The sequence below is a fragment of the Paramisgurnus dabryanus genome, chromosome 14 (assembly GCF_030506205.2).
Source record: "Paramisgurnus dabryanus chromosome 14, PD_genome_1.1, whole genome shotgun sequence".
In the NCBI taxonomy this organism is placed as follows: domain Eukaryota; kingdom Metazoa; phylum Chordata; class Actinopteri; order Cypriniformes; family Cobitidae; genus Paramisgurnus; species Paramisgurnus dabryanus.
The window spans coordinates 26,573,710-26,586,670 of record NC_133350.1 but is presented as its reverse complement, the minus strand read 5'-3'; the positions used below and the strand labels follow the sequence as shown (position 1 = coordinate 26,586,670).

General features: G+C 37.6%; 1 protein-coding gene across 1 annotated transcript; it reads right to left on the bottom strand.

The window, feature by feature from the left end:
• Window positions 1–6,733: 6,733 nt before the first annotated feature.
• LOC135719458 (uncharacterized) lies at window positions 6,734–11,618 on the bottom strand. The gene is made up of 4 exons (XM_065242135.2): window positions 11,488–11,618; window positions 8,877–8,928; window positions 8,438–8,731; window positions 6,734–8,168 (listed from the first exon to the last, which is right to left on the bottom strand). Exons 2-4 carry the CDS (start codon window positions 8,917–8,919, stop codon window positions 7,606–7,608), a joined length of 900 nt encoding a protein of 299 aa, XP_065098207.1. The 5' UTR covers window positions 8,920–8,928; window positions 11,488–11,618; the 3' UTR covers window positions 6,734–7,605.
• Between the last annotated feature and the right edge of the window lie 1,343 nt (window positions 11,619–12,961).

The following is a 12,961-nucleotide window of genomic DNA, read 5'->3' as shown; positions in this document are numbered from 1 at the left end:
CTGTATAAAAGCAAAAACCTGTCTGATGGTGATCCTGGGGGGGGGGGGGTCTTTAGGTCACAAAACTAACAGGACTTCATAATATAGTATTTTTAATACAATAATGCAGTGTTTTCTTTGTCATTTTTGACAAATACATCCACAAAGTACCATAACCGTATGCCACAGCTTTAAAAATGCATCAGTATCACATGCATGTATGTTTACATACATTTATTAAATATGTGGAAAACAAATATGTATGTCACACAGGGGCGAAAATCTCATCTAAATGTTGGGGGGGACAATAAACATAAAATTTTTCAAGAACAATTTTTGAAGGGGACACCAATAATACAGGCAAAATTGTACTTGCAAGGAAATGGGTACAGATAGAAAACGTTTCTCTTTCTCTATGAACGGACGCAAATTTAATTTTAATACATATGAATGCAGAGGTGAAAAGAGTAATACAATTTTCTACTTAAGTAATAGTAAAGTTACTTTAATAATATTTTACTTAAGTAAAAGTAAAGTTACTGGTCTAAAAATCTACTCAAGTAAAAAGTCATTTTAATTTTAAGAGTTACTTTTTTACAGCGGGGAGAGGTTTCTAGTATAGTTCACAAAGGAAGGATATATACATCTCAAACTATGTTTTTAATTGTAAACATCTCTACAATTAAAGTGCAATAACAAATGTTAATAAAATAAAAAGCTTTTTATAACTAAGAAACATTTATGGAATTATTTAATGATTTTTACAGGTGAGTTATGCACTTTTGAAGCAAAAATAATATGAGGTCAGCAGCTAGTAAATACAATCATTATATGAAGGTTGTAATTGATGTATTGCTGGTAACATACATTGTTATTAAACTATATACATAAATGAACATATAATGAGATGAGTGCCATGGCTATACACTATACATCCTTTACACGTTTATTAGCTCCCAGACCTGTGTACCTGATGTCTTTCAATCTATCTCTCTCGCGCTCTCTCTCTCTCTGCAATGTCTAATGATCTGCGCATTCTCGAAGACGTTCTCAAGTTGTTTGACTTGACGCGAAGCTGCTAGACCTCGGAAGATAATGCGCATGTATTAAAAATGCATCGTGCAAATTAGCGGTTAAACACGGTCGGCAATTCTCAAACTCCGTACTCAAGAGCATGAACCCTACCTGAATGAAACAATCGCTTTGCGTCAATGGCCAGGGGTTTCTTTCGTAAGAATTGAATTGAGGGTCTGCATTAGCCTGCGCCTGTCTCGTCCCTCTCCATGGTTCTTTTTGCGCGTTCCCCCGCCCATCAATCAATCATCCGACCGTGGCGCGTCTTTATCACCTTACTTTTTTATTTATTTTTACTCAGTAACGGATATGATTTAACATGTAGCGAAGTAACCAACAATACTTTAAACATACTTAAGTAAAAGTAAAGTACAGATTTTAAAAACTACTCAAAGTAAAAGTACACAAAAAACTCAGTTACAGCAAGGTGAGTAAATGTAATTTGTTACTTTCAGCTCTGCCTCACCTCTGCATGAATGCATAAAAATGTTTTCTTGATCGTTTATCTGCTTCTGTTCTCAGAAAACGAAATATGTTCATGTTTATATGTCAAAATAGTCCAGTTTTAAAACATATGAGGATAAACTGATAAGTGATGGGAAACGTTGTATTGTATATAGCTTATTAACGCGTCGGCTCCGTACACTTCTCTACCACCGGAATGTGTGGTGGTGAGGTAAAAGGGGCGTGGGCAGTGGACCAAACCACTGTGAGGCAAGGGAGGGGGAATCCAAATATTTAAAACGTTTTTTTGTTGTTGCTCCGTTTGCATTTGTATTGTTTCACTTCTTACACAACTAGTTTAAGTATTATAAATCATTAAATTATTTTCAATACACATATTCTAATGATAATTTAGGGGGGACAACCCTCAGATAGGGGGGTCCTGTCCCCCCCGACCCCCCCGGGATTTCCGCCCATGATGTCACATATTTATAATTAATGTTGTCCATATATGCAAGAAACCAATACTATACTGTAATATATGCCGATATATGGTATCATATATTGATGACACCAAATATTTTTTTCACATGTTTGGACATATAAATGTTCATATATGTTGCAGGCATATATTGTGTTCTTAGATAAGTCAAATATATGTATAGATATATGTCATACTATGTAAAATATAAGTACATATATGGCCATATATTACATTTTACCCAGCACTGAATCTGTTGGTACTATTTTCCACACAAAAACTCCTTGGCATTTTGACTTACAGACACAGCTACTTGCCTATTATCCCTCTCTTCATCACACACCCCAAGCATGACATACAAAATGTCTTGGAACAGAAACAAACAATCAGATATATTTTAACATTTTATTGTCAACGCAGTTTTAAATCAGCACCCCCACTTCCCGCTCCCCTGGACTAAAGTATGTATGTCACTCATCTAATTACAGTGTTAACTGGATAACACTGGATATAACTCATAGTACAGTTTAATAAAATAATGTATTTTGATTACACAAATCAAACCTAACTATATGATTGTTTTACTAGCTGCTGACCAGCATAGGGAATCTCTATGGCTAATTTATAAGACATGTTGCTGATACAGTACTGTGTGTTGTACCTTTTCTTGTTAATTGAGTCTTTTTGGGCATCTCATGCCTAGAATTATTCAAGGAGATTGATTCTTTTAACTTCCTTTAAAGTCTGTTCAGTTGTGCATAATGACATTTGCAACAAATGGATAAAGGGTGTCAAACTCATAGATTTGCATCATTTAACATTCAGACGCTCTTTTTAAAATATTTGGGGTCAACCCCTGGCACAGATTTAAAGTTGAAACTTATCAAATCCTATCAGAGTTCCAGAATGCCATTAATACACACCAGTGGCTTTGCTGTCATCAGTACTAAAAATGTTACCCCTCGAAGTACCCCTCCCCGCAGAGCCCCCCCACATAACAAATCCCAATTTAACCCCTGCACACAATCATGTTAGACCCCCAAAGCCTGGTTTGTCTGACTAGTGTTAGCACTCCGTACCGTGACCAGTTTGGGAATCACGCCTTGACCCGCTTGCAGAGGTTGGCTCGGGCATGAAATGCACATGTGAAAGTAATCGCAGCAGGGTAAAACATCCCTTTTCTGAGTGACTGAGCAATACTTCCCTATTTCTTCAAAAGAATTACATCATAATCATGTGTGTGTGTGTGTGTGTGTGTGTGTGTCTGTGTGTGTGTGTGTGTGTGTGCTGTACTTTGCTTTCTGTATAACATGATTTTGATTTCTCTTATGTAGATATGTTGGCTTGGCTACAATTTGATGATGTATAGAATAATATGAAAGTCATTTAGTCTTTTAACAATAATCAGACTAAATTTGCAAGTGAGGTGGGGGGAGGGTGGCTCGGAAAGCACATTTTTGTTTTCCTGCACTAAACACATTTTTTGCTCTGTTGAAGTTTATTTGATCATTAAATGTAATTTTTGAATGAAGCAGGAAACTACTGTCTACATTTACTAAAGAGATACAGTGGACACTGTGGAAAAGGCATGGACAATTTATTGGTGTTTACATCATTATTTTAACGCCTAAAATATCTTAAACCCTACACTAATTTGCGCTGCTCTTGGTAGATTGCATTGGTCATTATGAAAATGAGAAATTCAATTCAATTCAATTTTATTTATATAGCGCTTTTCACAAAAGTCAATTGTTTCAAAGCAGCTTTACATAAATAGAAGCAGTGAAAAGCACAGAAAACGACAGATAGCACAACAGAATACACAACAGAAATGTCAACTCCCATCTGCCCTTTCTAAAATAAACTGATGACTGACCCAGATTTAAATGACAGATACTACAATACACATCAGTCAGTAGGTGTGGTGTCTCATACCAGAGTTTGGTGTATTCTGTATCCATCATAGAGGGACACTCAGTGAGGATCTTAATAATGCCAACAGCACAAATCTTCTTCTCCACCTGTCATCAATATACAGTCACCTCCATTAATACTGAAACAGACATTTTGTGTTGTTTAGCTGTTTATCAAAAAGTATTCCATATACATTTAAATAATGAAAATTGGCATTAAAGTGCATTCTCAGCTTTACTTAAAGGCTATTTTTACATACAAATTGGATGAAGGGTTTAGGAGTTAAACTGGTTTGATATGTAGCTCTCCTTTTTAAAGAGACTAATAAAACTGTTAAATTAAATGCTGTTTTTAAATGTTTTTTTCATTTGGAAGCTGTGGCTGAGAGCACACATCAGGGAGGTTTCAAAAACATATCCATCAGCCAGGAGGAATATTGGTATGCCAGATCAACAATTTGGTACATTCTGAGGAAAAAACTGTGTTCGATAACAATGGTTGATGATCACATAATCCTCTCCACAATAAAGAAAAACCGCTTTTAAGTCAACTGTTTCATTGCTTTTGGTCTCTTTAAGCGGGAAGTTACATATTAGTTAACTCCTCTCACCTCACCTTTCCTCGTTATCTTGTTTAGTTTTCCTATTTAAGGCCCCAGTGTGTTCTGTCCTTTGCTGAATAGTTTTGTTCGGTTGTTTGGTTTGTCTGACAATTCTGTCATTGTTAAGTCAAGTAAGTCAAGAAGTCATGTGTTGTCTTTTCAATTATTGTTATTGGTTAATGTTTTGTCATTTCCCCACATGTGGGCTTTTCTTTTGAATGAACCATTTTTTATACATTTAAAAACAATGTTTTGCACAGCTATTATTAACAAGCTAAGAACATTTATGAATCATTATATTCTTGTTTTATGCATTAATGACAGAATAATTAGTCAAACTGCAAATAAAAATACAGAAAGCGACCAAACTGCACTGAAACGGTTAATGACTCAGTCTGACTTTACAATGCAATCATCTTTATTTGCATCTGCATGTTGTTGTTGTTGTTTATGATAAACTCATTGAAAGGGTGGCAACCATTTGAATATAGGGGGCATTTTTGTTAATCTTTGTTGCATTTAACGGTCAAAATGGGTTTAAAGATGGCATTCCCTTGCCTAAAAAGAGCAAACCATAAATAGACCTCAGAGAAGTTATTTATTGCTTATTAGGAATCTAATATTTTTTATTTTAAAAACATGGCTTTACAAATGTAATGTTTGTATATACATGGATCAGCCATTACATTATGACTACCTGCCTAATCTTGTGTAGGTCCCCTGTTTGTCACCAAAACAACCCTGACCTTTTGGGGGCATGAACTCCACTAGACCTTTCTATCAGAACCAGCATTCACTTTTTCAGCAATTTCAGTAGCTCATCTGTTTGATCGAACCATTTAATACATTGAGTAATGAACACACGCATAAACACACACATCTGGAGCAGTGGGCAGCTATTTGGATGACAGGTACCTTGCTCAAGCGCACTATAGTTGCAAACTGCTGGCTGTAAGACTCAAAATGGGCAACTCTTAGGCCATGACTGCCCATATATATGCACACACACAATTGTAAGATTATTGTAAACGACAAAAACTTAATCATTTGGTTCTTTGTCAGTAATCTCACATGCAGCCACCTAAACATTTCCTGTAATATTTCTTTACAGGCATCCATTCTCAAGCCCAACTCCTATATCAGCTCTTTAAGGACAGAAAGGCAAACTTATTTATCATTGTTTCTCAAATCAATTAATCAATTAAATCAAAAACAGTAGTAGCCTACTTATAGACCATACATGTGGCTTTATATTAACAGGGTTCCCACACCTTGGTTAACTTCAAATTCAAGGATCTTTCAAGGACTTTCCAGGTCCAATACCCTCAAATTCAAGGACTAAATGTGGGGACAGATTTCAAGTGAGAGCAAGGTTACATCGTGTTACCTTTTAAGATACATTGTTACAGTTCCCTTTCAAGGAAACTCACACTGCATCACTGTGGTGACACTTTGGGACGGCTCCAGGGGTAAGTGCGTCTGAATGTGTATATCAAATTCAACCAATGGGGAGGCTTAACGACAAAGACAGGGTGACATAGAAGCCAGGAATAACATCGATATCTGAAATATTGCCAAAGAAGGCGTTACAGGGCTGCAGGAAGTATGGCAAGGGAGATGCAGCGTCTCATTCCCTTCACAGGGAACAACAGTTACATACGTAACCAGAGACATTTTCATGTGTCAAACACAACTATGCAAAAAAGCATTTGGTATGAAGCAACATTGGCATACAGAAGATATAAGCATTAAAGCGAACAGTTTAGCATGTGTGATTAAAAGGCTTAATATATTATGATATTATCGTACACTGCACAGGGAATGAATTATATGGATATTTTTCCAAACTTCTTAAATTAAATAGATTCAAGCACTTTCAATGCCCTGTATCTATGTATGTATATTTTCAAAAACTTCCCCGGGCCTTGATCCCACCCTCCCCAGATGCACAAACTTTTAAGGATTTCAAGGACCCGTGGGAACCCTGTATTAAACACTGAGAAAGGCCCATATACTCGTGATAGGTTCTATTCAATTAAAGTTCATTTTTATAGCGAGGTTCACACATTTTACTTTAACACTTAATATTAAAACATATGATTATAGAAATGCATTTAACCACAATTTTTAAACGTGTTCGTTTTAACAAACGTTGAAAGTAAACATTTGTAATGTTTAACATTTAAAATTTTTATTCAGCATGATTTGATGGATGCTTTATTGAACATGGTGCCCTAAATGAGAAAAAGTCACAAAATGTCAAGAATAAAATCACAGGTTGCCTGTTTTTTTGACAGCTTAAAATTTAAAAACGATCAAATTGACCAGGAACATAATACAAGAGTTAATATAAATTCTTTAACAACACAACTAACATATGAGACACATCAAACACTTTATAATATATTACAATCCTAAAAATAAAGGTCCCTTAAAAGGTACTTTGTTTGGCTGTATGGTTTCATAAAGCACATTTAATATTGATGCTTAGAAGCTCATTTTATCTGAGGAATATAAATCAAACTACCATTAACAAAATACTTTATAGTACACGGTAAAAAAATCTGTAGAAATGACATTATTACTGGCAGCTGTTTGCCAGTAAGTTACTACTGTAGATTTAAATGTATGTTATTGACTGTCAACAGTTTGTTCGAAGTTAAATGAACATTAAACATTAACATGTTTTTATCTTCACAAAAATAAAATAACAACCTCATACAAAGCATTCTGGGAACCAAAATCTAAATGAAAAAACAGAAAAAGGTTGATGAGGAATTCTGGTTCCCAAAATGCTTTGCATGAGGCTGTTCATACAGTTATAGATAAAGGCTGCTGTTATGTTTATTACTTATGCTGGGTGAAATCACTCCCTGACATCTAAACCACATAAGAAAACTGTTATTTACATAATCAATGGTCCTATTTGGGTTATGGAGAGGGATGCATATAAATGTCAATAGTCTTAAAGTGCATATATATAGGTCAAACTACAGAGACCTTCTTGCTTACACTTTTCAGAGAATATTACAAGTAAATAAAGAGTTTGCTTTTGTCTTGTATCAGAAATAAAGCTTTAGCAATTGTTGACTAAACTAAAAATTGCAATCTGTCACAAAGATGAACTTAAAAATCCATTGATGCTCTTTCTGGGTTGACTGGATATATCTGATGTTAATGGGTGATTGACATCTGTGGGTGATGCAGTGGTTCTTCTCTTATACAGCAAAACTGAGAGAATCACAATGATGGCAAAGAGGACAATTATTATTATTATTATGGCTCCTCGTAGAAGATAGTTGACCTCAGAGTTTTGGTTTCCTCCTGGATTGGTGAGCGGAACATCAGGGTCTCCCATCTTACCGTTCACATGTAACATATAGGAGTGTGGGTCTCCTTTAGTTGTTTCATCATGAAGAAAACAGCGATATAACCCTGCGTCTGTGTTGTTGACCTCAGTGAGAGTCAGAGAGAGATCACCATATCTGAATCCATCACGTGTTAGTGATACTCTGCCTTCATAGCCTTTGCCAAAACTCATGGATCCATTCTTATAGTAATGTAAAACTGTACTGTTGTTATGGAGCCATGTGACATCATTGACATTGATCAGAGTACCGGCATAACACGGCAGGGTGATGTTTGCCAACTCCTTAGCCGACACATTTACTGGAACTACAGAGGAGACATTAAACACATTTTGAACAAATATCTGTTAGCTGAAATCTTATCTAATAATAGATTGCTTTATACAAGAATTAAAACTTCAATGACTTCATCTAAAGCTGTTCCCAAAACCATGAGGATGAATAATATTTAAATTTTTTGGTCAACTGTTACTTTAACTGTAGTAGTGTAGTTAAATACTAAATTGTTTAGTCTGATGTTATGCTAATCCCAATGCTGCTAACACATGCTGATGTGAAGGTAGAGCCGACGCTTACCTAGAACCTCCAGTTTTACATCATTTTTAATGCCATCACAGGTACATCTGTAGGTCCCCTGGTCATTGTATTTTGCAGAGATGAGAAGCAGAGAGGAGTTTTCCTTGATGAATTTGAATCTGTCCTTAAAACTTTCTTCAACAGAGCACCTGTGGTTATGGCATCCAGCAATAGTCGTCTGTATGTGATTGACTTGACTCCATTGAACTGCAGCACAGCCGCTCGAGTCACAGGGCAGGACAACAAACTGATCAATCACCGCAGACACAAACTTTAATGTCTGATATGAAGTGACTGTAAACAAAACATAAGAAAGACATTTAGCCTACTACCTGTAGTTTTGCACACTTGTAATCATAACAGAGACAAACTGCAGTACTAAACAAATCATAGGTCTGTGAAATCTAATAAAAATCATATTTAAAGTAATGTGACCTACCTCTGAGCATTAAAAGAAATGCACAAATCCAAAGAAGTTTCATAGTGATTCCCTAAAAAACAAAATTCAGTGTGTGTCATGTTAGTATCGTCTCTTTTATTATGGATACACTGTTATGTGTATAACTTATCTAACTTATAACAATTATTTTACAGTTTGACATGTAAAGTAAGTGAAATAAACAATGTAAAATGTATAAAATAGCTTAATATCCTTTATATTTAATCGATTCTAATGTCAATATATCTGTAAAGCTGCTTTGTTTCATTCATTGTGAAAAGATAGGCTACGATCCAAATACATACTATACAATCTGTAACATACGATATACGACGGTATACAAATAAAATAACATTTCCTCAGTCAGACAGAAGCGCGCATGCAACCAATCAGGGCACTGACAGAAAGAGATTGATCTGCACTATAACCTTCAGTTGGCTATTTGGCTTAACGTGAAAAAGACTTAACGATACATTTATTTGACAAACTGTACAAAACACATAAACACAAACAAACAGAGTCTAGGATAGAAACGCAACAAGCAACATTTCTTAGTTCGTGTTTTCTATTTGACGTTTAATTTTAGTTGTGTTGAAATTGATTATGGGAATAGTTAATCTGTCCATTACCTACACTGGTTAACATTAGGCTACATTGCTGTTCCCATTGCTTAAAACAGTGGTGAAAGACAGGTGCGCGATAGGCTGCAGTCAACATTTACATTTCGGCCTATTGATTTAGCAGACGAATTTATCCAAAACGACTAGTTGAACAATAGAATAGCGTTGTCACACACCTAAAGGTGGTAATGCGGCATGACGCGAAGCATTATTTTCGATAATTCAAAGGACCGCAAACATTGCTCTGGTGGTTATTTTAACACATTTGACGGGTTAGGTTTGCGTTTTACAGAAAAATAATGCATACCTGTGGAACAATTATCAACCAATCAGAATAAAGCATTCAACAGCCCTGTGGTATAGATACAATCTAACACAAATCTGATAATATGCATAATATTATATTTCAAAGTAATAATTTTTTGCACGTTTCTCCTCTATAATCTGTGCACCTGATGGCTTACCCTTTACCTTTTCTGGTCTATGTTTTCAGGTGTAAACTATAGTTACTTTTACTCAGTACTCAACTACTAGATCAAATAGTTTTTTGTTTGGCAAACTTTTACTTAGATGCCGATGCATAAAATTGTACTTTTCAGGTTTCACTCCACTACATCCACTCTTATAGTTAAAGGGATATCCAAAAATGAAAATTCTGTCATCATTCACTCACGACGATCATGTTGTTCTAAATCTGTATGAATTTATTTAGGGTTCGATTTTTAGATTTGCTTTAGGATGTTATTTAATATATATGTTTCTCCATGTTTTGGTCTATTTTTAAGCCATGGTCGCATGTAGTTGGGTTTAGGATGTAAAAAAAGTTGTTCTAACCCCAAACCCAAGCGACAATGACGCGCTCTCATTCTCAGCAGTTTACGGCGCGCCTCGAATGATAAAAGCGCACGGCGAGGACTGCTGGATCTCCTCCTCGAAAGTTAACAGCGCACGCCGAGGAAAGTTCGGTCTCCACCTCGAATGATAAAAGCGCACGCCGAGGAAAGCTCGGTCTCCTTTAATGTTAACAGCGCGCGCAGAAGAAAGCTCGGTCTCCTCGAATGATAACAGCACACGCCGAGGACTGCTGGTTCTCCTCCTCGAAAGTTAACAGCGCACGCCGAGGAAAGCTCGGTCTCCTTTTATGCAGCGCACGCCGAAGAAAGCTCGGTCTTCTCGAATGATAACAGCACACGCCGAGGACTGCTGGTTCTCCTCCTCGAAAGTTAACAGCGCACGCCGAGGAAAGCTCGGTCTCCTTTTATGCAGCGCACGCCGAAGAAAGCTCGGTCTTCTCGAATGATAACAGCACACGCCGAGGACTGCTGGTTCTCCTCCTCGAAAGTTAACAGCGCACGCCGAGGAAAGCTCGGTCTCCTTTTATGTTAACAGCGCACGCCGAGGAAATCTCGGTCTCCTCCGCGAATGATAACAGCGCACGCCCCCATTTCGTCAATATTTGACGACACTTGACCATTCGTCATATGTTGACGTGAAGGGTATACCTTTCGCGTCATTATTTGACGAACTGGGGACTTCAATACTATTACGTCCGTTGCATTCTCTTTCCTATTTTATTACCATTTGCGCGTCGGTTTAGGGTTAGATTTACATAATGACATCCCTATCCAAACCTAACTCTAACCCCAACGCCAGGTGACAACTGTTTCTAACCCCAACGCCAGGTGACAACTGTTTAATTTCGCGTACACTGTTTAATTTCGCGTACACTGTTTAATTTTGCGTAATCTAACCCTAAACCGACGCGCAAATGGTAATAAAATAGGAAAGAGAATGCAACGGACGTAATAGTATTGAAGTCCCCAGTTCGTCAAAAAATGACGCGAAAGGTATACCCTTCACGTCAACATATGACGAATGGTCAAGTGTCGTCAAATATTGACGAAATGGGGTGAGACTGTGTTAGCCGAGGACTGCTCGGTCTCCTCCTTGAAAGTTAACAGCGCACGTCGACGACTGCTCGCTATACTCACCTAACAGATAACAGCACACGGAGCCGACGACTTGTCTCTCACCAGACTGACAGCTGATTTCCTCACATGCCACAGACTCGCACTGTCTCACTTGTACAGTAACAAAGCACATTGACTTTATACAGTAGGCCACTTATACAGGCGGCTCTGGGCGGCCGCGGCGGCGGCTCTGGGCGGTCGCGGCGGCGGCTCTGGGCGGCCGCGGCGGCGGCTCTGGGCGCTCCGGCGGCTGAGCAATCTCCCCCTTCCTCCTGTTCTTCCTTCGAGGTCGCGGAGCAGAAAGTGGATGAGGTGGTGCTCTCAAGTCGGAGGAGGACCCCCCAGACGAAGACTCCCAGGAGATCCTCCTCTCACGCTTCCCTCGAAGGGACAGAGGTGGGGAGTGGCTCTCTGGAGCCGGAGGAGAGAGTTCTGGGTGCTTAATATTGTGTAGGTCCCCTGTTTGTCACCAAAACAGCCCTGACCCGTTGAGGCATGGACTCCACTAGACCTTTATCAGACCAGCATTCACTTTTTCAGCAATTTCTGCTACAGTAGCTCATCTGTTGGATTGAGAACACCCCACAAGAACTGCAGTTTTGGAGATGCTCTGACCCAGTCATTACAATTTGGCCCTTGTCAAAGTCGCTCATATTCTTATGCTTGCCCATTTTTTCTGCTTCTAACACATTTACTCAAGTGCAGGTGATGTGTAAAAGATTGGCAACAGTAAGAATCTAAGAGCAGTACAGTACATATCTGCACATATACAGGCAAACATTTTTAGAATCATCTCTGAAGATTAAATCTATTTCTATAAAAGATTTACTCAAATATAAATTATATTCAAATGCTACAATAATAAGCCAATATTTAACTGAATAGTTTAATGTTAGTCATCTATTCTAGTCATAAAATTTATTTTTTATATTATTTTTTATATTCAATACATTTATTTTTAAATACTAAATATGTAAAATCATTTTGGCCTTAATTTGTCGTTTTGGTGATAAACAAGCCTACACAATATGATAAGCACATTAGGTTTGCAAGTTTAGGCAACTACAATTTATACAGAATCTGGCAAATGTTTTCTTTCTTTAAAACATACAATAGTAGCCTAAAAATGATTGATTATGGATATGAAGTTAAAGTGATGTAATGACCAATGTATGGTAACCCATACATGGAAAGTGACCCCTGCATTTAATACATTGAGTAATGAACACACGCACTACAAGTCATAAACACACACATCTGGAGCAATGGGAAGTTATTTGGGTGACAGGTGCCTTGGTCAAGCGCCTTTTAGTTGCAACCTGCTGGCTGTAAAAATCAAAATGGGCATCTGTTTAACTATTAGGCCATGACTGCCCATACACACACACACACACACACACACACACACACACACACACACACGCACACGCACACGCGCACACACACACACACACACACACACACACACACACACACACACACACACACACACACT

Bases quoted from the DNA above. Each gene is read 5' to 3' on its own strand.
- LOC135719458 (XM_065242135.2), bottom strand. From the start codon at position 8,919: ATGAAACTTCTTTGGATTTGTGCATTTCTTTTAATGCTCAGAG. The intron at 8,732-8,876 runs GTAGGTCACATT...TTTTGTTTACAG, and splicing joins ATTTCTTTTAATGCTCAGAG to TCACTTCATATCAGACATTA. The intron at 8,169-8,437 runs GTAAGCGTCGGC...TCTCCTCTGTAG, and splicing joins TGTAAAACTGGAGGTTCTAG to TTCCAGTAAATGTGTCGGCT.